A 27,969-nucleotide genomic window follows, 5' to 3' on the forward strand; every position below is an offset into this window, starting at 1 on the left:
AATCCAAAAACATCAGGAAACATTAAAACAAAAAAGTGTTTGGAGAGAATAGATGCATCATAAATCCTTTAGATGAAATCTTATATGGAGTATCTCAGTTGTGGTTTCCTGGGCAAGGTGGGGAAGGAAAAGGGGTGGAGATCTCAGGTTTTTTCCTATGAATTAGTCACTAGGAAGAGTTCTTTATTTCTCCTGTACTCAAATTTTCTTCAGTCTGTTACTCACAGTAGCATATTTACTTATAAAAGTTAAGCAACTTACTTTACAGTGGTCATACTGTTGCTGTAATGTTGGAACATCCCCTCCAATGGGCATTTGCTTTTTCAGTTCTTCATCTTTTGTGTTCAGCCATTTGATTAACTCTTCCAGGGATGTCAGCAATCTGTTCCATTTCTCTGCACTAACCTCCAAGTGAGCTCTGTGAAATGACAATAAACCATCTTTAAAGCCCTGAAGAGCAAAACCAGCATGGGAATGCAACAAATACAATTGCTCCATCACTGAGATAGGAGTGTTTTAAGTGTTTAACTGCAAAGCAACTTCATGTGAGAAAAACCCACTACTTCAAAATATTTTGCACAGCAAATCAAAATAAGTGGAGGAAAAATGAGGGAACAGAGACAAATATGTACCTGATGCTTTAATTTATCTAAAATCTTGAACACTGCATATCTAAGAAACATAAAAAAATGCTGTGTTTTGTTGTGACTCCACCACCACAAAGCATGAAGTACAAGTGTAATTTTGCAAACTAAAGCACTGCAAAACTGAACTCTTTCACGCCAGGACCTGGACTGTCCAGCAGAGAAAGCAACAAGTTCTCCCAGCAGTGATCAACAGTAAATTCCTTGTGCTTCTGAAAATCTCACTGACACGGATAAGTTAATACATCATCTTTAGTCAATGGTGAGTTACTAGAGAATTAACACAGTGAATCTGTCCCTCAGTTTAATTGACAAAACTCTCAGAGTCTACAACACCTTTTTCTATTATTTTCAAAAATACCTTGACTTGATGGCTTCTCTTTTCAGTGCCTACACAGCTGCAGGGAAATCTTTGACAGGGACCAGCTATCCTTACTTTACTGCAGTCATTCTATGTTATGGATTCATTTGAGACCAGCAGGTACTTAGTTTGCACCAGCAACCAACAGTCTTCCTCCACACAGGTGATGGAGTAAAGTCCTTTTCAGTGTAGCCTGATACCAGCTCTGCACCCTCCTGCCCCACTTCTGACAGATTAGTGAACTGAACTTTACTCGTTTCCTACCTTTTCCCTTTCCTATTTGCACATGGTTTTTTATCTTTTTTTTTTAATTATTATTATTTTTTTTATTTTATTTTTTTTCCTGATTCACTTCTTGGAACTTTAATTGTAGTATTGTCTCAAACAGCATTTGAGTGAAAGTTTGGGACTGATATGACAATAGTTGGATTGAAAGGGTGACATCCTGCAAGGCTAATTTCAAGGCAAGATTAGCTTTGAGTACACTGGGATGTCCTAGTGATACTAGGATGGATGAACCAAAAAAGCAGTCAGTAAGAACGTAGCAGGGGAAGGCATAAAGAAAAAAAAAATCCGGTTTCTGAAGAGGATGAATTAAGAACCTGTAGGAAGAGGACTCTATTCTTCTTCACTCCATATCCAGGAAAATGCTTAGGTAACTATGTTGAGAAAAAAAAAAAAACAAACCAAAAACAAACAACAACAACAAAAAACAACTAACCAACCAACAAAACAAACAAAAAAAACCCCTACCAACCAAACTTGCTAGGAGCAACATTTTACTGCCTACAGTTTTGTAGAGTTCTGCCATTCCCTTATTGCTGTCACTGACACTTTTCTCTCAACACTGAATTGAAGCCAGTGCTTGTAGCCAAGGTCTGAACAGCTGAGCCAGCATCCTGCCCTGAAGCAAATTACAAGCGACCTATTGCATTTGCAGTTATATGAGTACCAGGGAAGAGGATCCTGCCAGCCTTGGTTTGCAGACCAGCAGGTCCTGAGTGAAATGTATTGTTGTCTCAGCTCTCCTGGTCTCTTTTCAGTTCTTTAACACTCACTAACCAGAACTGCTTTCAAGGCAACCAACATATTTTTCCCATATGGACGGTATTCACTTTACAGCAAGTTAGCATACAACCTGCTTCACAGCTGGAACATTCAATGTAGCCCCCAAGCCATGCACAGAGACACATTCCCAACAGCACAGGGTGGGCCACGCACAATGTGGACCTTCTTTGTTTCACAACTAGCTTGACAATCCATCAAAAATGCCCTCAGAAATACCAAGCTGCAAAACATTGCATATATATTACCTTCAGGTGCTCAGTACTCAGAACCAGCCCTCCTTCCTGGACATGAAAATAGAGTTACACTCCCTATCAGAGAGAGTCATTGCTCTCTCAGCTAAGCCAAAGCAGCCCACATTTTAATTTACAGTTTTGCAGTTAGACCCACAGATTGTTACAAAAATAAAGCATCTTTGTGAATTTCTAGAAGCAACCACAATTAATATGTTCAGATCTACAGCTTTCCACTTCACTTTGATACTGAAATCTTTATTCATCATGATTACTGTATCTAACACATCTAAACACACCTCACCTCTAAAAACTGGCAGTCTCTGAGGTTTCAAGATTCTGCTCTAATTATTTAGTGGAATTCTTGTATACAAAATGAATTGTACCTTTGTAAGAGTAAAAAAAAAAAACAAACGCTGCAACTAGTTAAAGGATAATTTAAGGGTGACTCACTGTTAATTTAACATAAAGTGAAATAATAGTGAAAAAAGCTAATTTGATATTAATGTGAAAGATGTGGCATGTGATACTAGATTAAACATATTGCAATTTACTACTAATGAATACCCGTGTGCCTGCCAGATTAATGATAGTAGCAAAATATCACTAGCACATGTTTTCAAAGCCCAGTGCAAACTAACCTTGTGGGGGTAGAGCAGTACAGGGTGGGGAGGAAATGAACCACACTAACAGGGACTTGAAAATTCTTCTCTGAACACAGAATGAACTAACCTTTCTTGAAAGGTCAGAAAGACATTAAGGAGGGGTGAAAAATACACAGGGGAAAACATATCACATCAGTCTGGATTTTTCCTGAATGTTACCCTTCTAATCTTATCAGAAGCAATACTGAAAATAAATGCAAGATACAGCAGCAGCTGAAGAGTAGAAACAAGAATTTGGTTCTCCTGGGGAGCATTCAGTAAACCCCGTTCAAAGCAAATGCTGCACAGAAGCAAGGAATCTCAGGTATGCTACAAATTCACATTTCAGTGTAAAGTTTTAGTATCACATTTAATTTGTTATTTACTAAAGAGAGCTGATAAACTATGCTGAAGTTCTGAAACTTTTCTTGGGTTTCTTTGAGTTCAAAGACAGGATTTCTGTCCTTTGTTTTGGAATTGGTTGTTCTATCAATACACAGCACACAAACAAAGCTTCAGGTGTTTGTGCTCATCTGACAAATGCACTGGCAACCTTCAGGGATTCACTAAGTCAAGTGGTGGCTTAACAATCTACTCTGGTAAAAATACAGTTCAGGTTTGAGCACTGGTTGGAGCAGTATCCCCCCAGCACCAACCACCTCCTATTCAGAAGTGCTCCTAAGGGAATCCTGGATGTGCCCAAAAACCACAGATGCTCCCAGGCAGCTGACCAGGTTGAGAGCAGCCTCCCCTCCACCCCGACTGAATAAAATCACCCAGAAGAGCAGGAACTCTGACGTAATGCCACTTCTGTTGACCCTGAGAGGGTCTCTTCACAGCTGGAGACCTCCTCAGCTTTTGCTTCTGCTATGGAGGTAACACTTTCCTTGCTGAGCAACAAGGGAACACGTGGAATAAGAAGATTGGTGGGTGGTCTAAATATAGAGAATCCTTCTCTGTTTCTTCCATACTTTTACCTCTACCCTCCCCAAACACTAACACCCTCGCACCTCCTGCCCCAGAATCTCTCCTAAGCACAGAACTTTAAAAGGCAGACCCACACAAATCTGCAGCTTTGTTTTCTTTTTGAGATAAGACAATAAAAAGAGAAAAAGAAAGAAGCATCAATAAGTCTACGAGTAATTTCATGGAAAGCTATAGTCCTCTCAGGACTAGTTTTAAGTAGTTTCCATGCATTTAAAAATGTCACAAGAGTGCTGCTCTTTGAGTTTGGAACTCCCTTTACTTACAGGAGAAAGGAAATAAAGACAACACAGTGACTGGCATCATCAGCTTTGAAACAGTGAAGAAAAACAGGCCGGAACAGTGAAGAAAAACTCAGACTATCCCTAAGGGAGAACAGTACTTCCAACATCTAAAAACGAATGTAATCAGAACGTACACATAGCAGAAAATTTTCTAAAAAACTTAGAGAAACTGTAATTTAGAAGCTCTATCCCCAGCAAATACTCATAACCAAACAATCAGGTTTTTCAATCATCAGTCCTGGCATCTAACATGGCTATATGCTGTTCTCACAAAACTCATCCATAAGGCTTTGCTTTCCAATTCATTCTTGAAATAAGTAACACCAAGAAAGCAAAAGTTGCAGGCAAGCGGTTACATCAACACACTGACTTCATATCAGTTCTATGCTTTGTTATTTCCCTGTGAAGGTTTTCATCACCCTCAAGCGAGTTAGAAAAATGAATTGCACTCAAAGAACAGGGTAACATACCTAAACTCAGAAATGCTATGCTCCTTTCAATGGTGACTGAGATTTGAAAGCTTAATTTACTTCTCTCATATTTGCTCCAGTATTCTCTTCCTTGACTATCTTCTCCTTATAGACATGTGGCTCTGCAAGTACCAGCAAAGTAACATACACATCGCAAACTTTATTGCTGCCCAGTGGGATGCACCTGCCACATCTATGCAGCACTGAAAAGATGGGTCCATATACAGGAAAGCCGGTATTGCCACTTTTTTGAGCATTCACTGCACAATTTCAGTATCTGCATTGTTGACTTGGAACTCAAAAATGGTTTGAAGGCCCTTTTTGTGGGCCATCATTTCCTGTGTGGTGGGGCCAGTCTCTGCAAGCCCCCACACTGAACTGCTTGTTTCTTCTGGTTCAAGCTCTGCCTGTGGGTTCACATGAGGCTGATGTAGCTGTTTCATTGTTGAGCAGGCTGGTGAGGGGATAAGTGCAGACAAAAGTAAATGTCACATTTTTCCCCACTATCTCACTCTTTCAAACTCTTGTGCCTGAATTCCAAATTCAACTCATTTTTCTGGCCTTTGGAAAAATTATATGAATTCTTAATATGGCTATTTTCTATTAAAATAACAGTTTCTTTAATCAACAACTATGCAGTTGCAATTAAAAGCTCTAGAAATTATTTTCTAAGATATTCATTAATGAGGAATTTTATTCACATTAATTAACATGGTAATATCTACTTCCCAAATGACATCACAGCGTTTTTAACAGTGACTACACTTGGACAGTCAGTGAGTTTGACACTGTTAGGGCTAAACACTGTATAACGCATTCCTTGAATAACATGTATTTTGAAACATTTCTTAGTTGATTACCAGCAGTAACAAAAGTAAAATCATTACTACCAATATGGATCAAGACACTTAATGTTGCAAGTCCTATCAAATTATTCATTTCAGAAAAACAAAACAAAACACAACAACAACGGAACACACCACACACACAACCAATAAACTCCTGATTTTTCCTCACAGTAATTGTAGATTCACAGAATTACTTAATTGACATTGCTATCAATTTACAATAAGGAAAGATTCAACATACTTTCTGGAAAATTTAGCACACATTGATAAGTTACAACAGTACAGCTCTGGAGAATGAAGAACAAGTAGTTAAGCCTGCATGGTGAGCAAGCACACCAAGTTTTTATATTTGTGCTCAGGGGTCCTTTATGGAAGAAAATAGAGATTTCGCTTCAGTGCCCTGGTCATATTTCTCAAGCCGCCTTTTAGAAGACAGCACCTGTGCCCCATTCATGTCTTTGATGTTTTTGTTACTTACCTGATGCTAGTTGACTTCGCCTTCAGATCATTCCAGCGCTGGTTCATGTCATCGAGCCGGTGCTGGAGCACTGCAGCTTCCTCAGAGTTTCCCAAGGCTTTCACCATCTTCTGTCGGTTTCCATCAATGCTTTTAAAGATGTCATTGTGGGCATCAATCTCAGCTTGAATGTCCTGAAATATCAGCAAGAAAAGTCCAAACATCTTAGTCCTCTAAATAAAGGCAGGGAGAGCTTATTCTCATTAATGCTCCTAAGCAGTAGGACAGAGCACATAATCTACCTTTCTTGGGTGACTCTGAAAAGAGATGCAGAGCAGAAAACCTGCAACCCCATTAACATCATTATAAAAGCTTTGGCTTTTTTAAGAGTAAGAAAAGTTTGAAAGTCATCATTGACTGCAAAATGGGACTTAGAACTATAAACACTAAGTTCTCTGCATGTTTTTGAAGCATTGAAGGTAACTAACCCTCTACCGTTCTCCCACGCATTTCACACAGTGCAGCATTTGTAAACGCACTAGAGATAGTTTCCTACTCAGAAATCACACAGATTCAGTCTTAGATATGTTGTCTCCTCTTTGAAATAAAATATTGCAGAAAACTTACACAGCCCAGTGAAATTCAAAGACTATGTAGTGATGTAGGTCATACAGAATGAAAGCTTTTGACTAAAACCTATGTCCTTAAACTGCAGCTAAATGTCTACAGCTACCACAAAAGCCCATTTTTACAATTAAACTGCTGTGCACCATGGCCTGCCATATATGGAGAGGTACACATAAAACAGCAGGATGTATTATAATCTGAGTTTCATTCAAAAACCAGAAAATAAAAAGAAGTGCTGGTGATTTTGGTTTAGCTTATTCATTTTCCCTCCCCTTAGAAATTAAGGATACTTTATCCTCCGATCTGCCATCTGCCTCAAGAAACACTTTATAGGTTTTGTCTTCACCTGAATACAGTATTATCTTTAAAATACATTATAAGAGCAAACAAAACTTCCTGCATCACCACCAATGTTTTCTAGCATCTCTGCATCTATATGTATGCTCTAATAGAGCAATTTAAATGTGTGGAGAGCCAGGAGGTGTACTGGCTGTATCAATAGGATTAATCAGCCAAGATTGTTACAGGAACTTGATGCAGATGTAAACAAACTTATTTTGCAAAGGAAGAAATTCAGTAACTGAAATCCATTGAATGTTTTTTTTTTTCTTCCAGACACCTCAGTAATCTCCATCTGTACCCAGGAGCAGGAAAGGAAGAGGCTCTTCTACCTCCCCAGCCTCAAAATGTAGTCCTGCACCTTAGAATGGCTACTTGCACATCTACAAATGGCATCTGTAAACAGCAGAAAAGTACCTATGAATTTGAGACAGCACGAAAGTTTTCTTCAGTTAAGGAAGAAAGGACAAAAAAAGCAAGAATACAGCTGGAGAAGGGGAAGGAGAAGAGACAGAAAGGGAAAAGGGTTGAATAGGGGGAAAGAGAGAGCATGGGAGATATCAGTGAAGCTCTGGCTCTCCAGATGAGCTACTATGGGACTTCAGACTACTACCAATTCTTTGCCCCGAGTTTCACTACTTGAAAATAGGTAAAAAGATACTTTTGCTGTCTTTAAACCATCCTGATAAAAATCACCGTTCTGAAAATAGATTCACGCAATGGCATTTAAAATGAAAAAATGAAACGGAAGTGTCTTATGATCAGCAAACCCAAATAAGAAAGCATAGTCATCAGTTAAGCAAATCAGATGCTTATCTGAAAACATTTGCAGCTCCTGTCCTTATGCCTTCAGCACACAAATAGACTCAGTGAAAACCAGCTCAAGTCCACACAGCAGAAGATACAACCACGTACAGCAGTTACAGTTTCTAATTGCACACTAATCTGTGCTACAAAAGCCTGGTCATGTCAAATCCATTTCTATGCCTCTTTGAAAATTACAAAAGAAACCTTAATTTTGTGAGACATTGGAACAGGCTGCACAGGGAAGTGGTGGAGTCACCATCACTGGAGGTGTTTAAAAGGTGTTTAGATGATGTTGTTAGGGACATGGTTTAGAGCTAGAGTTAGGTTATGGTTGGATTCGATGATCCTGAGGGTCTCTTCCAACTGAAATGGTTCTGTGATTCCATGAAAACAAACTGATCACTAATCTTCCATTCTACTGTCACAATATTCATTCTAAAGCTACTGAGAGCCTTCATAAAACATTCTAACTTGGATGACATTTGAGAGAACATTTCAGCAAGCACATTTAACAAAGTTTCCTCACCAAAAATAAAATGCATCATTTCTTCCACTTTAAAACATGCAGAATAGTTCTCTATTCCAGTCTCACCACTAAGAATCCTAGAGTACTTGAGCTTTATGATACAAAGATCTAACATGGAGAATTTATTTTATTCTGTAAGGTAAATAAACAGAAGTTCTTATAACATTAGAGATTCTTTTATCAAGATCCCTTAATAAAGTTTTTGTTACATATCATATGACAGAAAACTCAACTTCGTGTCTTACAAAAAAGGTCTATAGTATTCTATAGCTAATCATAAATTAATGGGGTTTTTAAAAACAGTTACATATAGGACTTATCAATGTTTTACTCAATGTTTTCTTAAACCCACTATACCCAGTAAAAATCTGCATTACACCCCAATTTTAACAACTTTCATGTTTATTAGGAAACAGAATTCCACCAAGTTTTTATAAACTTCTGACTATAGAGCAGGGATGGCAAGTTATGGCACATATACCACATGCATCTTGCAATAGCTGGACATAAAGGTCCAACGTTGATGCTGTGCCATAAGGCTAGGAGAATTTTGTGCTGGCACAAACACACTCATTTTAATTCCCAGGTACAAGCTACAGAACAAACTGTCATGGCTTTTGAATGACATGAAGATGCTAAGCAGAGTTATTAGGGTTGGGGTTTACTCCTCGGGAATGAAAAAATAGCTTGAAGAACTGTATTTTCCCAAGTAACAGTTACCCCCAGGCTATTTCACCTGGACAGTTTTGTATAATACTTCCGCTCAATACAAATCATGGCTATGACTGGAAGAGGACAGCAGACTTGGTGCAGGTACAGGGAACTGCAAGTCCCACAAAAACCATTACACATTGTCTTCACTGCCAAAGTTCAAGTCAGCAAACACATAGTTACAGAAATGCTGCACTTGCCTCTTTTAGAGGTCAGGAATAAAGGTGATAACTGCTCACCCAAAGTATCTGCAGAAAACTCTTCCAGTTGTAACAAAATTATAAGTGCCAAAAAAAGGACATAACTTCCACAGACATCAACCAGAACATCCTCAACATCCTCCTTTGGGGTCTTACATCAGGTAGCAAGCGAATGGGGTTTTTTGGTTTGGTTATTTTAATAGCAGATTGTGTAGTCTGTATTGAACCAGATACATTTTACCTGCTGCTGCCAGCTGCCTTTGGGAACACTGTTGTGTCAGATGTTCCCTTTAGTCTCCACTTGGAGCTTTTCGCTTTTTGATGACTCTTAAGGAGGGGGTAAGAACTAGGGCATGATACGGGCATATAAAAGTGGCTGTTGTGAAAGGGAAACAGGAGTTTTATTGGCCTCTTCCTTGCAAATGCTGAGGATAGCAGGGAGAGAGGAATGCTGTCATAAAAATAGACAGTTTAAAAAAAAAGAGAAGACTTTGAAGAATCCAGGTACTCATCTCATCCAGGGAGCCTCTCCCCTGGTGTCAGATGACAGTCATAACTTTAGAAAGGCTCATCCCATCTGTTGTTTCAGAGTCCTGCAGTGGCAGTTCCTGCTAAGCAATCAGTTTATAATTAATTCACATTCAGAAGAGCAGTACACATTCAAAATCCTTGGGCAGGACTGTCATTATCATAAATCCACCAGTGGCAGAAGTAGATATAAAGAACAGACATTAAACCTCTCTGAAGTGTCATATGCAGACCACACTGGGTAACATTACAGCTGCTGCAACTATAGCAAAAGATGAAAACAATTCACAAAAGAAATTGATTTTAGGTATGACACGAATGTAATTACTACTTAATCTCTCATGTATTTCAGGAAGAAAAACTTTGGGATATTTTTAACATCAAATTTTCAAATGCTTATACTAACAAAAAGCCTTGTGCTGGCTCTTGAAGTTTCCAAAAAGCTGTCTTGGCTGGCACTTAAACCTAATGGATGGTACCTTAACAAGTAACATATGGTGTGGGTAAAACTTCATTTCATCACAAGAATGGTGATGCACGTAGGAAGGCTGAGAATGCTTTTAACAACCTCTGTGGCTCCATTGCATGGCACTGCCTCAACATCTAAAGGGCATCATAAATCTTTTAATACTAATTCCAGCAGTCACATAATTGCGACTGAACAAAGGCAAAGCGACCCCGCTCACTCCAGTGTAACGCGTCTCTGCTTTTGCATCAGAAGGGAGTGTCGTGCAAGCTTCTGCAAACGCCATCTGGTTTTTGCATTACAATCACAGTAACAGCACTCGTAATTCTCTACTTAGAACATATATTAATGAATCCAGAAAGCTGAAAGCAATTTGCTAGCCAGGATCACTGTTACAATGCTGTTTCTCCTGGCAGCAAACTCCTCAGGAAGAACAGGATGGGTGTGTGGGCAATCATGAGAGGGAGAGATGAAGCAGGGGATGAAAAGGGGAACTTGCCTTGCTCAGGGAAAAAAAAAAAAAAAAAAAAAAACCACCAAAAACCACCAAAATGACCAAAACAACAACAACAACAACAACACACAAAACAAAAATAATCCCACCAAAAAACCAAACAAATAAACAAACAAACAAACAAACATCAAAACCTGCTAAATAAGCCCAGATTAGAGTTCCTGGACAAAGCTCACCAGTTAAAACGTTAACTTTCTTCTCCATCACCATAGCATCCTCTAACGTCATGTTACAAATTTCAGCACACATCAAAGTGACACAGTAAACTTCAAGCTAAAAAATTTGGCAGCTGTGAGATCTGTAAGGGTTTGGTTTTGGTTTTGGTTTTTTTTGAGAATTGCTATGATGAGTTCCTTTGAAACAAAATAAGACACTGGAATATTCAAAGTCACAGGGGAAAGCTTGGAGTTTGCAAATGCCAGGGCTTCTACAGTTCAAAACCAGTAACACTGGTTTCAAAACTTGTGTCTTAAACACATCATGAAGCATCTCAAAGAGTTCAGAACATGTCCTAATCCTTACAAGCTATCAGCATCAATTACAGGAGAAGAGCGAAGGCCAGCTGACAGATCAGGAGCAAGAAAGGAGCAAGTGATCTACACAGTGAAGAAATCACAGCACAAATGCTTTCGCTGTTACTATTAGCTGGAAGAGTCATGCTGTTGGGATACTGAACAGGTTCTGTTTCATTAGCTCCAAAGTTTGCTACTGTAGGAAAGTAGATTTTTACAAAAAAACACAGAATTAGGCTTTACAATCTGCTCTCATACTTTGTGATCACAGTATTTATGTTGGTTTTTTTTTTTTTAATCTTAATGTGCAAATAAACTACTATATATTGTGTCAGACTCTGATCTTGCAGGACACAGGAAGTTTGTACGGAGAAATGTTATTAAACAAAAGAAAATATAGTAACATACAATCCAGGTTTCATTGGAAGCACTAACAACTGATTTTGAACAGTCTCACGTCTCTTGCTAATCAACAAAATCATGGCAAAGCTGAGCCTCCTGCCTCTCAGCATTACTGCTACCAAATGTCCTGGTAAGAGAAAGAGTAACTAGCTTGAATAACAGAAGAATAGATGAAATTACAGTAGAAGTGGCACATTCATTGGAAGTAATTCTACTTACAAAAGTCATAATGAGATCTTCCATTTTGACTAAGATAACATTCAACTAAATTTAACCACAAACTGTCAAGCACTTTCTTCATGTCAATAGTGAAGTAAGGTCACAAGCATGCTGGAAAGTACCCTTATGGTCTTGTCTTAGCAAAATCCAAACTTTTCTATCATTTCCTTTGAAAAGAAAAAGAAAAGATGACCACAATCAGAGTACATGCTCTAAAAATGATCTTGTAGGATCTGAAGTGGGGAAGAGAAGCAGCATTACTCTTCCATATTTGAGAGGCAGTCAAACAGGGATCCCATGAGGACCTTCACAGCAACACAGAAAAACTTCTAAGTTTAACATCAACTTGCCCTTTTTATTGTGTATTTTTCAAAATCATAAACTTTTTCAAAGTTGTAAATATATGAAACTGTGCTTATCATACCTTTTCAAATGTTGTCAGTAACTCACGCAAGCTGAAGTTCAGCCCAATCATCATCCAGTGTCACCTGAAGCCTACATTTTCCTGGTACGTCCTCCAAACCAGGTCTATAGCCTTCAGAAGGTTTCTCTCTTTTTCCACCTATACTGTCTCAAAACTCTCCACAAGCTCCAGTGCATGATCCTCTCCTGGGCTCTATTCCCCCTAGGACAGTTCATGCAGCGCCATTGTCACAGTCTTCCTGTCCCTGCTCCTTCCCATGGGCTGGGCACATGGGGGTAAGCCGCTGATGCCAGGGGATGCTCCTTGCAGGGTTAACCCAGCCCCACAGTACTGTGGGAATCTCCTTGTCTCCTCACCTGGACAGGGCTGTCCCCAGCTCACCTCGATAATGGCCTCTGGGCTCCAAGTGCTTCTTGCACAACTCAATGTTTAGTCTCGGTGACCCTGAGTAAGAGAACCTATACTCTGCTGGTATGTGATGGATGCAGAGGGTGGGGACAAAGAGCAAGTCCTTCCATGTTGCTCCACTCAAGGGAAAAAAATACCAATTAAACAAAAGAAGAAAAAAATCCCCAGATAAACTTCTGTTTATAGAAAATACCAAAAGTCAGCTTTTCAGAGAACTCAAAACGGAACAATGCACACTTCAGCCTAGGAAATGCAGCAGTGTGACTCGACAGGAAGCCACCTCTCCTCTCACACCTGGCCACCGGTGGGCTGGTGTTGCTGTGGCAGAAACCAAGCCACCTCCAGCCCGCTCTGCTTTGCCCAGGCAATGCTGCACCAGAAAATAATTAATGTCCATTAAGAAAAATCTAAGAAGTAATTTCCTTTGTCTAGGAAAATAAATTAAAAAAAAAAAAATAGCACACACACACCAAAAAAAAAAAAAAAAACCACAAAAAAATCACAGCAACAACAAAACAAAACAAACAAAAAAACCCACAAAAACCAAAAAACACACAAACAGAAAAAGAAAATGTCCACCAAAGGATCCTGCTGCAAGCTCCAAAGCCTTCACTGGAGATCTCTTCCTTTGGTCCTGTCTGCTCTGACAGCTGTGCGGTAATGTACCCCTGGCATTTGTTTATTATTGTAATCAGCATCCTCCCTTCCAGCAGCCCTGGTGCTGCCCTGAAGCCAAGCACACTCCCCCTTCCTGGAGGCCTCCTCACTGAAAAACCACCACCACCCCTGAGGCTGCAGAAACACCCTCAGACCAAAATCCCTCACTTGCCCCTTTTCCTTCCCCTCAAAAGGAAAGGTGGCCATGTAGTCACTTGAACAGGTTTTGGAGCTGTAAAAGCAGTCATTGCTCCACAAAGTCCTGACACCGCTCATGGACAGATGGTTTTTACAGAAGCCTTTGCTTGCCTGCCCACAGGAAACCAAACACCCCCAGGGTGGGAAATCCCTCCACGTCAAACCATTCCCACTGCAAACCCTGCCTGCAGGTCAAGGACTGTTTGAGCTACTATTAATGCTTTCTGTACAACTACACACTGCTACTCAACTGCCCAAAAGAGTTTCAGTAATAGTTGCCAGCAAGTTGGAAAATGTGTAACTAAAGCTAAACCAACAACCCATCGCTTGCAAGAACTGTTATAACTACAACTCCTATGACTACATTGGAGATCACGTGCTGCTTTTGGTTTCTTTTTTAATTCACAAAACTGTCATTTGAAGTACTAATAAAGTCACTGACAAATCTATCTGGAAATTATTCTCAGCTAGTTGATTATATACATACAGCGAGTATGGGTTGGGATTTCAAGAATAAACTCTGGAGAAAAAAAAATATTGGCAGTATCAGATTTTTTGCTTATTTTATTTGTACCTTGCCACGTGTCTGTATGTTTTATGTGGGCATATTACACAAACTGCAGGAGTGCTTGCCAGATAAACAGAAAAGTTTTCCAAATAAAGAAGGCAGAACTAGACCAGCTTTACTGCACAACTGACAAGTAAGCACAAACTCTGAATTTATTCCACTGCTTATGAAAGTGAAAAGCCCAATTATTAGTGCAATAGAATCTAAATCACATTTCAACGCTGTTATTTTCTAAATTAACCGCTTACAGAAGGAAAATAAAACATTATAGTGAGAAAGTAAAACCATCCTTCAAGAGATTTAACTACACTCCTCTGACAGTTTCTCTTTTCTTCTCCTGAAAGACAGACACGAAGTTTAGATCCTTATTCCTGTACATACTAAGGCTTCTTTCTGCTGTTCTTGCTGAAAAAAATCCCTTGCAAAACAGGAAGAAAATCCAATTCAGAGGTGCTAGTGCACGTAAAATGAAAATGGGTGTAAGGCTGGATTATAATGAGGCTTCGTAACCCCAGGACTGTATCCAAATATACACATTAATTTTATGTTTTTTCTCAGGCTTCATACTTAGATAACTTGTTTCCCAATTTTCTGTTGTCATCAAAAACATACATGCTAGATCTTTCAATACTATTAGATGCAAATATAAATGCCCTGTAAGGCGGATATTGCAGAATTCTGTAAAAGATAATAAAATATATACATATACACACAGCATTGGACCAACGCTTCCAGTAAAACAGCTTTGAAAATCGTACTGAATAACAGCTTTTTCAGTGGCCCTTTCACATGAAAGCACACTGCAGAATTTGAGAAATTCTACATCTACAGAAGAAAAATAAAATACAGTAACTGAAACAAGCTCTGCATTGACATATATTTAACATAGCCTGTACGTGTGAATACAGTAGTTCTGTAGACATGACAATGTTGGATCATAAGTTCCAGAAACAGAACATAAACTTTAAGACAGCTTTATATAACTTATTACTATTAAAATTCTCCTGTTCAGTTTTGTAATACTAGTCCATAAAAATAACAAACATCCATTGTTAGTAACAAAAATGGAATCTTATAATGAAAACTGGAGATCACACACAGATGAAACATTTCAATGCTGGAGTCCAAAGAAGCTCACATTCTGACAGCAGAAGCCCTCATGCAAATACATGATCTTCAGCTAAAAAGAAGCAGAACACCAACAGTGCTGTGACAAAGCCTCCTTCCAAAATGCTCTTGTACATACTGAGATCCACAAATGGGAATTTAAGACACTGGAGAGCAATGTACTGCTGATGCATTCAAGGCACTGCCACAGAAGGTCACATGGAATGGAACTTCTTGTTAAATTTTGACGTTAGTGTAGTTTGGTGAATTTTCTCACATGTCTTAGTAAGATAAAACTGGACAAAAAATTATAGAACTAGGTAACAGCACTTTATAGCCATTGGCAAGGTTACTAATGGCAGCCTACAAAATGTAAGAACCATCAACCAAAAAGCACTTCTGTCAATGGTAGAAAAAAGAAGGTCAGCATAGCAAATTGTGACACAGAGAACTATGATCACATTTGCAAACTACTGTTTTTTGGAGTGCTTTCTGAAATGCACACCCTGCAAATCCAGGCTGAAGAGCCTCATCATTTAGCAAGATGCTTAATGCTGGGATTATAAAACTAACAGCAGAGTTGCACATCTAAAAACTTAGTACTGTAAATAGTTAATTTTTAAAAAACCTACCTTTTATCATGTTTAAACCCAGAAGTAACTGAATTTTAGGATACTGCAAACAAGTGAACCAATGGAATCAATTAAACCAAAACTTGGTAAGAAAAAAGAAAAAAGGTTATTCCATTGTCTCTGGAAGGAAAAATACCTGATCAACTTCGAGATGATCTTACACACACCTCTAAATGTCAATTTCAGAAAATATAACAGCCTTTCAGACTTTAATGTGCAAAACAAGATTAAGTATCTACAAAAACACTATAAAGAATTTACTTCATACTTGAAACAATGTGCAAACATGCAAGAAAACTGTCATGCTAATCAAAATTTGACTTCAGAATACAAAGAAAGGAGAAAATAAGACTTTTTTTTCCAAGAATAAAAATGGAAAAATAAACACCAGCAAGAACCTTAAGAGTGAATGAACCAGGTTGTTTATACACAGATCATACATGTATTACGTGACTCACAATGATGAGTAACAGTAACAAAAAGATAAAAAGAATAGTGTTCCCTTGTGTGACTCAGATATACAGGACAAAGAGGTCAATAGGTGGTTACAGCAAATCAGTACATCCTGGCTTCACTCAAGTCATGCAACTTCAGGCAGGAACAGAAAAAATTCACTTGTTCAAAAGCATTGTGGTATTTTCTGCTGCCTTGCAAAATACCCAGTGTCGAACTGATCAGACCAGGAGGGAGAGCTGTCCTCTCATTTCTATAGCAGGCCAGCATTTATGATACATGTTAACACATGGCTCCAGCCAGGTTATTCCTACACTGAGACTCACTGGCAATTGGACCAAATACCAGGGTTTCACCAGGACATATCTTCCAGCACAGCCTCACTGAGAACCTCTGCCAGGAACCAAACCACTCAAGTGACATAGTACACAAAGGATCAAGAATTCATCAAGACACATGAACTAATCAAGCTTCACAATAAAGAGAAACCAGATGCAGGATAAGACAAAAGTCACACATACATGATTACCAAATTACCAATCAGGTATCTATTACAATGGTGATTGCAATGCAGATTACGTGTTACACTAGAGGGTTTGCAGAGTTCTTAGAGCTAAGGCACTGCACTACTTTCACTTTTTCTTCATTTCTTTCTTTAAGACATGGATCAGCCAGTCACATACAGTGGTCTGCCCTCTGCAATATCTGCCGTATTCAATGACAGAGCTCTGTATTAGGCAGGCACAGATAGAACGTGTTCTCCTTCAGAAAATGGGGCATGAGACAAGACTTTAAATCTCAAGAATAAAGTTGGTAGAATTCCAAATGAGATTATGTAGTCTTGGCGACAGGCAATGTTGCACTGCCATGAAAGATTAGTGAAGAGCTGGGTGGTTTGGTAGTGGTTTTCTTCCCTCTCTTATTTTTAACTTGTTTGCACAACACATGATTTTCAGCTTTGTGAATCAACCATGATTTTCTAACATTTTTATCCTGAATATAAGCTGTATGTTTTGATTTCTTTTAACTTCCGAGTCTTAAAAGCAAAACGTTCCAAACGTACTCAGAACATAAAACCACAAAGAAGCATCTCATACGTGGAGAGATACTAAAAGAGATTAGATGTCAAAGGGAAGCACATGGGGAAGTACCAGCATGGCATCCATTTCATGGATGGAGCCATATAAGAAATTTATTGCATGAGAGACAGACTTAAGTTCCACTTACAGGGCTGGCCAGAACATTAAGGTTTTAATCCTGACTTCAATTGACAGAATAAGGGAGACAGCAGGGAGTATGGAGGAAAACTGGCTTTCATGTCAGGCAGAAATTTCATCTTCAGGTTGTTACTTCCTAGTTATGACTGATAACTAAGTAAAGTGTTCCTATTGATTGACAGTCTATGAAAAGTTCATTGGGAAAGCTGCCTTCTAAGGCTGTTTGTTGCCTTTGCTCCTGGCTTTCCCTTTTCAGACACAAGATATCTGCACTTACTTGCAGTAATCACACTGGAAGCCAGCAAGCAATGAGGCACCTTGTGGTCGTTCTGCCACAGCATCTTTAATTCTGCTCTCTCTGTGCAGAAACAGAACAAAGAAGTTGTCTTGGATGTACTTATTAACGTTGTTATTAAAAGGGTTGAAACTGAAAACAGGGTAACAGTCTAGTGACAATATAATGTGATAGACTGCCAAAGCAGCACACACAAGGAAAAGATTCTAAAGGTTCTGTTAACCCACATGCAGTGTGATGCATCCAGTTTCCCCAGGTAAGAACATCAGACTTCCAATATTTGAGCCCAATCTGGAAACTGAGGTTTCCTTCGGATTTTCTTGACTGTGATGAAAACAGTTTTCTGAGTCCCTAACAGTTTAGTCTGAGAAAAGCTTTATTAAATCCATGCATAATACATGGGTCAATTAAATACCCATCTTTAAAATTATCGGCTACAAGAAGGATGGCTTATTTATATATTTATTATTTGGTAAGGGATACTCATCTCTCAAGATAGTAAAACTGACCAGTGAAAAGCTGATTAATTTAGTAGTTTTTAGACAAGTACTCTATACAAGCAGTAGAAAGATCATGAAATTAATATTTTGTTTTCAGAATTTATCATAAATAATTGACAGAGCATCTTAAATTCTATAGCACTCAGTACCTGTGGATTAAAATCTCATTCAAATAACATATTGGTATCTTCCTACTTCAATACTAAGAAATGGCACTAGACTTAAGTACCTAACAAAGATATTACAGTTATACTGCATAATTCAGATAAGTACCCAAGCACAATCTGTCTGCTGTATATTATTATATGCTCTACCTTGTCTTATATTCCCAGTTAACTAAGTGGCCTTATTCCACAAAAAGGAGAAATATTACCTGGATCTAGTTTGTTTGTTGTGGGGTTTTTGTTTGTTTGTGGTTTGGTGTTTGTTGTTGTTGTTTGTTGTGGTTTGGGGTTTGCTTGTTTGTGGGTTTTTTAAGGCCATTGGAAATTGGACTTTCCTTATCCAATGAAAACTCTAATCTCAGGCATAAAAATTGGTTTCAGCTGTAAGCTTTTCAGCCATGAACTTTTAATTCCATATTTGAATACTGGCCATGCATTTGCTATATAAAAACAAATGCATTTTGAGTTTCTAGCATAACCATTAGCAAGATGATCTTCTGTACTAAAAAGGAGTATAATGTATGTACTTTGTTTTTTTGAAGCAATTTTGTTTATGAAGCCAGAATTATTAAAACATTTATAAAGAAATGTGCTTTATATCAACTTCACATGCCATAGTGGAACAACCATAAGAAAATTACTCTTTTGAATATAGTAAATAGACATCTACTACATAGTTCTATCAAACCACACGAGGTCAATCTCCTAATCTGTCAAGAAATACCAAATTATACTATACTAATTTATTAAAAAGGTTGAGGTTTTGTTTGTTTTTCAAGTTCACTAAAAAAAAAATCAATGATCCTGAATGATAGGTCCATTAACATTTAATTTAATCCTTTTCATGCTGTGTATACTGCATCAAAGTGACAGCCCACAATGGTGCACCAACCAAACTGAACTGTACTCTTTACTGTGGGTGGATAAAGAACATCAGTATCTGATAGAGGGCTTACTTTAGAAGTCTTATGACTGATAACATATGACAACATTTTCTTCATCAAAATTCATTTTCAAACCATGAGAATAAATCCTAAAAACTCCATAAGATTAGGGTTTTAATGTTGTATTTCAGAATGAGTATTATTTCTCCTCACTAACTGTGTAATGATCCCCTGAGCCTACTCTGTCGTTATGCAATTTAAATGAATAAATTATATTGGCATTTACCACATCTAATGCGTGCTGATAGCACAGAAGCTGCCAGGTACACCTAATCATTGCTTAGCAACACCTTAAGGGAGAAGAGAAACATTTCAAAGTTTCAGAAAGCAACTCTCTAAAATGTAGCTATAGCTTGTCTGAAGTGAGGTGCTGGAAGTCAGCTGTAAAACATGTAGGAACAGGAGAACATACCACAAGTAGTGGAGAAGAGTGCAGAGAGCTGCTATTCTAAAGCTCCTGCTGCAAGTCAAACAGTGCTGTAGGGGCTGCTGAAAGACCCCATCTAGTCACAGTAAGCACTTCTGCATAGAGAATGAAAGGATAAGAAACCACCTTCCTCCCACGCACAGGACGAGTATGGGAGAAGATTTACTGTGTCATTTAAAAGTTACAGCAAATCCTTTCCCCTACTCAGCTGCTCATCCCCCAGTACCTCGCAGGCATTATGATTTCCAAGTTTATAATTGCCTGCAGGTACCCATGCTCCACAGCATCCTACTTCCCTCCACCTATGACAGCTCTGCTACAGGGAAGGCATAATTGAGCCTAGTATGCTCATACTTACTATTTTTCTCCTTTTTCAGCTTTATCCTATTAAGCATAGTTAGCACATCTTTACCCTGAAGTAAGCTCCCAGTGACTGCTCTGGCAGTTGACACCCATCATCTCTACTTGATCCTGGAAAGAATTTGGACACAGTAACAAGTTTGCTAGCTATCAAAGATTACGGAGCAGTACAGTTACAAAACTAAGGAAAGAACACAGAAATCTCAAGTATTTTCAGTATTCATTTAGTTTCCTAGCCTGTATCTATGTCTCTGTTTACTTTTTGATCTAATATATTCTACATTATGTCTATTATACAGCTAAATTAATACTCTCAATCATATTCATCTCAGAAGAATCCTCTTTCAAGATTAAGCCCTATAAAAAGGATGTAACTTGTCTGGTTATTCAATAAATGCCTCACTGACAAGGAAAGAAATTAAGCTAAATTCCATTATTCAAGTTGCCACCAAGAAATTAGGACATAAAACCCCTGCATCATCATGGGCCAGAAAACAAAATCACAGCAGATCTATCATTAGTCAGAAAAAGGCTTTGCATCTCCTTTGTTTCATTATTTCTGCAAAAAGTCTTTTGTAGCAACAAAACCACCTCATGCCCTTGCTCCAAACCACTGCTGAAGTTAGATTTTACAATATAAATATAGTGTACACAGCAGCAACATTTTGTTCTAGAGACACAATGCACAAAATCACTACAGCACTTCAAATACTGTCAGATATAAACAGTCTGCAAGAAACGCACATTTTACAATTTCTAGGAAAGTCACACTTGACCTTTGGTCACAAAAGCTCATTCATACACATCACTTCATGAACATGAAGGTGATCTTATAGTTAAATGTGTTTATATTTTCTAACTGCAAGACATGCTGATCATTCACTATCTCTTCATTTTTTTACTCAGGGTAGAAAGGTAAGAGTGGAAAGGTAAGAGAATAGAAGACAATCCAAATCATAATCTGTGTTGGTAAAGAATTAGTAGATTGATGAAACAGATAGGTTTATTAGCTTTAAAGTAAACATTCATAAATATGCATTATAGGGTCAACTCCTGACAATCACTGATAACTAACTGAATGCATCCTGATATTAAATGTTTGGCAGCAAAACCAGCTTTTAAAACTGTCAGAAAATGAAAGTTACACTTAATTCTATTATTTTTTTAAACATAGCTAACATGCAAATAAACATGACTAAATTTTTTTTGTTTTCAAGGGCTATCAGGCAGAACTTCAATTATTTTGTGCATGAGAAGAAGGAAAATTTGAGGCTTTAGGGTTCATTGGGTTTTCTGTTTCTGAACTTTTAAAATAATTGGATTTTTCTCTTTTAGCTTCTATTGTATGTCATACCTATTTTTTTTTTACTTCTATCTCCACTGAACACATAAAGAGAAAAACTATTTAATTCTTCTTTTAGAACTAAAGAAGTTAAGTTACTGAAGTACTTAATTAATCAGCAAGTGCTACAGCTAATGTAAAAAGCCTTAAAAATCTACGTTCTGATCAAGGACCCCAAATACTCAATGCTGTTAAGAGACGAAATTATTGTGGTTTGAAGCTGACACAAAAATGGGAAGCACAATTCTCATGTTCATTGCCTAGAACTCAAACACAGGGAAGGAGCGTAAGAGAGGTCTCCTTGTACAGTAGTGACAGTTCTGTTATTCATATCTTTTTATACACACATGTAATGAGAAATGAATTAATTCTGCTTTAAGCAGTGAGGCAAAAATAGAAAAAAAAAATGTAATGCAACACCTCAGGTCAAAGAATAAAAGTAAAGTCCAAATTGCACAGATCCTGTTAAAAATACCTTTGTTTCTGACTCAAAATAAGCTTCCAAGGCAGATATAAAGCACTAAAGAAAGCAGACAAGCCTCATCCAAAGAGCTTAAAATTTAAGAACAGTAAATAAAACACTTCTCAGAGGGCATCAAGGGAACCAGTCACTGTAGATTTTCTTGTTGCTGGATCATAAATCTTATTCCACATTAAAGCTTTCAACAACCATTACCTAAGGGTTTCCAAGGGAATACCATATGCTCTTAAGTAATGGGGCAGTTGAGAGCAGTCTTTCATGTCATGTGGCTCATCTTTCTAGCATCTCCCACAGCAAGAATATTCTCCATCGCAGTGCCTGAATGACTGGCTTAGCATCTTTAGACAGGTTGTTTTGCTCTCCAATATATTCCTTTTGTTTTAAACTGTTCAAGAGTTGAGTCTCTGAAAATTATTCCCAGCATTTACTAGAGTGAGAAACAAATGTAAAGTCTCAGTAAGAAGCAGTTTAGATCCACCTTCCAAAACACTACCATACAGCTCCCATCTAGTTTTTTTTAAGGTTGCTACATGGGATTGCTAGTAGCAAATTTTATGTTTGCCTTTTTAAGTGTAAGACTAAAATGCTAAAAATGCTTTCTTAGCTTACTCTCTTTTTCAGTTCGTTTATTTTTACCTTTCAGTATACTGTGCAGCCCTTCAGTCTTTCTTTATTTTCCAGTGGCACATTGACGGAGATGGGCTGGTTCTTGGCCAGGTTCTACCTTTGGTTACTCTCATGAGTTAACTCTGAGCTCAACAGGCTTACATGAACAATGACAAAAAAAGGATGCCCTAATGCCTGATTTGTAACATCGCTTTCTATTCAATAACTTATTTCAATAACTACAGTCAGTTTACCAGGTTTCTTTTCTGGCTAAAGGCTGCTCAGTACAAAACACAGAAAAGCAGATGACTGCAAAAGATTAGGTCTGTGGCATCCATAGACTTCATCTCTGGCATCTGTAGCACTTCTAAAGTCAGCCCTCCCACCTCTGAAAAATTTAAAAACAAAATTATTAAGTCTCGCCTAGGTGTGCTGCTAGGACCTGCTGCATTCCAGGAATTCCAAAGCTGTTGTGGGATGAAGAACTAGAATGAATGTTCTCAATAAATTCTCAAACTCAGTAAGCTGTTGGCAGCAAATGTTTCAAAGGATACACCCAAAGCAGGTTTAAAAACTGGAGGAAACCTGTCTAATGCAGAAGAGAGAAGGAACAGAGGGAATGGGAAAGCCTTAACCATCCTTTTGCATATGCTCAAAACCAAAGCAAAGACCAAAGGTGAAAATGGGCTGTGTCTACCATCTCTGCCGACCCCAACACCAGCCCCGTGCAGCACGTCGATGCATGTGACGAAAGCCGCTGCCGTGCTCCCAGGTGGCACCAGCAGCCCCCAGTCTGAGGCAGCCAAGGAAATGGGGGGCTCAGAGGAAGGGAAACTTGTGCAGGATGGGAGGTTACCAAGGGCTATCAGCATACTGACACAGAGGGACTTGGAACTTGCCACTGGATTCCTCAGCATTACTGCTGCGAGCACGCTTTGCTTTTGAAATATCCCATCTGACTACAGCTATTAAGCCCTGAACCAAATTTCTGCACAGAAAGTTTATTATCGTTTTGCATGCTGTGCCGTTTTGTCAACTAAGAGGCTCACATAGAGATCTTATCAGTGGCCTGTTGACAAGAGTACAGAGCATTTAGAATTGAAATTATGATAATATAATCTTTACTCTTGAAATAAAATGTAAGCTGCATTATCCATAACTGCAGCTTTAGCTCTAGCTTGAACAAGAAGCTTATTTAAATACAATGTGCCTAAGGCTTCTCTAGCCCCATTTCATTACTAGTTACTTTACAAGAAAGAAATAGGTTTTCCAGATTTACTCAGGCAGAGCTTTCATTGTTTAACATTGGTCAGACCCTTCACTTCTACTCAATTATTGAATGCTTTTATTCTCATTTACTCCCATTTAAAGTCAAGGAATCCACCCACTTTTCAGAAGGGCTTGAGTTTGTGCTGAAGAAAGGAAGCTGAAGATTTGCACACAGAAGCGTAGAATGAAGTTTAAAGTCAGCTTCACAAAGACACAAGAGCACTGTGTCACCTTACAGCACTTACAACTCAACACACCTTAGCTTCTAGTCAGGTAATAACTTCTTGAAGGTAGTTCTGGGTTTTTTGAAACTTCAGAAAAAAAAAAAAATATCTGGCACTGAAAAATTGTGATCATCATACACAAAAATTTGAGGAAAAGATAATTTCTTAAATATCCACTGCTTTATATTCAAGCTGTAACTCTGAAAACTTAGGGAAGACAAACAAAAAAAAAAGCCTATTCAGCTGAAGAAAGGCCCTGTGTCTTTAGTACATTCAATAAAATCAAGCTATAAAAATTTCAGGACAGAAAGACTGAGGAAAATGTGCAAGCTGCTTTTCTCTCTAAAAATACCTTCAAATTTTGTTTGTACTGCAATCACCTATAAAATACACTCTGTTAATGGAAGTGACTTGTCCAACATATTAAGCTATATTGCTGTCCTCTGGTTACTTCAAGAAAAGCCACAGCAAAAAACCCTAATTGACTATATGCTTACTAGTACAAGATGCAAATCATGACCTGTCACCACAGGCCAACTCCAAACTGCTCTCTGCTACTCTTCAATAACCACCAAAGAAAAACAATATCCACATTTTTGTGCATGCATGGTTTCTCTTCCTTCTGTGCTTCTCACCCACACATAGAAAGAAGGTATGCAAAGAGCAAACAGATTTGTAAAGGAATAGATTTGTTAAAAAAACACCTTGAATCATCTGTCAAGGGTACTGGGTACTTGCAACTCCCCTTGCAACTCCTTGAGATCATGGACCTTGAAGGCAATAAGCATCTCAGCAAAGCCTAGTGTTTATAGAATCAAAGCAAACACGAGTGAGAGCCCACATGGAAGAAAACGAAGCCCATCAAAAAATTATATTCTGTAACTCTGAAAAGTCACTCTAAATGACAAATGCTTCTTTCTATTGTGTCAGACACTTCCAAAAACAAGCCTTCACTGTTATTACTGCAACCTAACACCTTCTAAAGGTATCTCTCCCTTGTAACGGGTTGTGCATTTTCCTTCTGTACTTGATAAAAGAGATATTTTCTGATCTCACAGCTCCCTCAGGGAGTGAGCACTCTGATGGCTCTGGCTATCACAGGTTAAGGGACATGTGAATTTGATACTGAATGAAGTTCTGAACTCTTATCAGGGTCCTACAGAAATTACGACAACATGAGGTAGTTCAAGACCCACTACACAGAAAAAATAATTAACATCATGGTCAGTCATTTTTAAATATGAATAACTTGAGGTAGTATATAGGCCACACTGAGAGACATGCTCACAAACACTCTTGCATTCGGTTATATGCTGACAGAATTGGTGAACTGCTGTATTTCTGTATAACATTCACCAAACAAAATATAAACCAGCTTCTTCAGGAATAGCAAAATACCTTAAAGATAGAGCTTTTGTCTATAGTTGTTAACATGTATAGCAGATGCCTATAGAGTAGTAGGAAAAAAAATTTGATGATAAAAACACAAAAACCAGTAGTTTCTCAGAAGGGGAAGTCAGGAGGGACAATAGAGTTAAAATTTTTGGCTTTAAAACCCAAACACTTGTGCAGAGACAGAGCTATCTTACAGAGGACCGGAAAACAAGACATCATGCAGGAGTAGAAAATTTTTAAGTTCATTTTCTCTGTATCACTGTTTACTGCCTGTCTAGGACAGTAGAGGAGAGCAGTGTTAGCAGTTTTGGTCTAAGGTCTTCAGGGAAAGAGGCTCTGCCCTACTTTGACAAGAACAGTTGCTGAAGCAAATTAGGTCTCTGACAGGGATAAAATGAAGTTCCACTGTTAGCACAAAAGAGCTCCCATTGATTTTGGCCGCTTGTAGCTGATGTAAATAATCAAGTAACCATAAATTTGACAAGGAATAATTGCTGTCTTGTCCATTACACAGTGTACTCAAAAAGGCATTTGAAATCACCTTGAGCAGAGGGAAAAGGAGAAAGGAAAGCTGAGCTTGGACACTTCTTCTCCTTCATTAAGCTCTAATTTACAATGTCACCTGCAACCACACAATCATCTTTCAGTGAAAGTGAAAAGAACTTTGGTGGCCTAAGCAGTTGGTTTGAAAGTCCGTGTTCACACGGGGTAAATGGGCTCTTAATTTTGCCAATAAAAAATGAATTTATGAAGTTTCATTTAATCTGCAGACGAGCTCATTTGAAGCAAAGGTGCACTGCAAGCAGTGGACCCATTGATGTGTGGCTCCCAATACATTTGTCTCTAGTTAAGCTTCCGCACAGCTTCGCTGAGCCCTGATGGGAGCTTGGCTCATGTTCCTGCTGCCTTTGTTAGTGACACAAGACTGAGTTTTCTTTAACCACTTGTCCTGTATGCACAGGACTTTTTCTACCAGTCATCTCTATTTCAGTGTGGACTGACAGTGTTCCAGTTACATTCAAGCAGCCCAAGAGGACTTTTCTTTACTGAACACAGTTACTATATGCTAAGGAAACAAACGTATTTTTCTTAAGAGTCACGCCACAGGCACCCTCCAAGACCAAAAGTACTCACTGCAACACTTGATCTAACATCCATACCTGGGGGTTGTAGCAACTAAATATATCTCTGGACAAAGACTCTCACTACCACCACAAAGAAATTATTGTGGCTTCAGAACATGTAGATAATCTTTTGCTGGCTATGAAATTCTTCCAGCTTCAGGAAAGTGGTCAAAATGGCCTTGCACAAAATGTGGGTGTTACCCTTCCTAATTCATGCAAACAAGCATCAGGAAAGCATACCACAAATACAGGGAGTACAACAATTACCTTGTTTATTTTGAGAACTTAACAGACTGCCAGTCCCTTTTTCTTCAAACAAATCTGATATTCTCAAGTTTTGTACAATCATAAACTAGTCTTTAAATGCAAATAGAGTTTAAAACCATTGCCGCAAAAAGAGTTGGAAATTAACACTTGTGTCTCCTGCAGCTGAGTCTAAGCAAGAGGATTCTTAGCAAACCTACAAAGGTCAGTCGCCCCTAAAGGGGCTACATTTGTTAAACAAAAATTAACACCACCACCCTCTCTCCTAAGTTCAAAACTTACTTTTTGTCACTAAGTATATCTTTTTGCTAGTGAAGAAAATCGCAAGTCAAGTTACCTGCACATCTAAAATCAGTTTGTACTTGTTGTTACTTAATGTAAGAGTAATGGTGAAACTGCTGAATGGAAGGAAGGGAAAACCAGAATTCTTTTTAGAATAAAAGAGGATCATCATTATTTTACGAAGCACACTTAGGGATGCTTTGTGACTTCAGAAGATTTTATACTTATTTTAGCTCTTGCCTCTTAATATCACTTAAAAGAACAAAACAGTCAAGAAAAAGCTGTACTGATGTCAGTTTAGTTAAAAAAGCACTTCCAGTTGTCAGGAGAGGAAAAAAAAACAAAAAGCAAAAAACAAAAAAACAAACACACAACAGTGTTTATACCAGGTTTTGCAATAGAAAGAAATAATGTCAGAAAAACGTGCAATTATGGAACATTTTAGTCTATATTTATAAATGAAATCTAAAGGTCGGTGAGGATGAAGGTACCAGAATAAAAGTCCTCCAGAAAAGCTCATCTGACAATTTACACCTCCATCTCTTCCCCCAAAAAACCAAGAAACAAATAAAAAAAACCCTCAACAACAACACCAAAACAAAACAAAAAAACCACAACCACATACACACCACAAGGCAATAGATGAAGGGTGGTGAAGGTAAGCAGAAAAGAAATGAAGGAGAGAAGTATGAATAATAACTGCTGCTTTTTCAGTGCTTGACAACATTTTGTTGGGAGATCTTGTGGTATCTCAGGTCAGTCCCTGATCCTCCAGACTTAAGTAAGA

The 27,969-nt window shown here is 38.3% G+C and overlaps 1 protein-coding gene across 1 annotated transcript in view; it reads right to left on the reverse strand.

Moving 5' to 3' along the window:
* UTRN (utrophin) overlaps positions 1-27,969 on the reverse strand; it is a gene marked incomplete at its 3' end in the record, with an annotated part of 368,119 nt that overhangs the window by 116,410 nt on the left and 223,740 nt on the right. Inside the window, exons 53-54 of the mRNA XM_080341440.1 lie at positions 6,012-6,184; positions 262-418 (exon numbers count right to left, since the gene is read on the reverse strand). Coding sequence (XP_080197566.1) covers positions 262-418; positions 6,012-6,184 — 330 coding nt within the window. The remainder of the gene's footprint in view (positions 1-261; positions 419-6,011; positions 6,185-27,969) is intronic.

Source organism: Nesoenas mayeri, assembly GCF_963082525.1.
Source record: "Nesoenas mayeri genome assembly, chromosome: 3".
Taxonomy (NCBI): Eukaryota; Metazoa; Chordata; class Aves; order Columbiformes; family Columbidae; genus Nesoenas; species Nesoenas mayeri.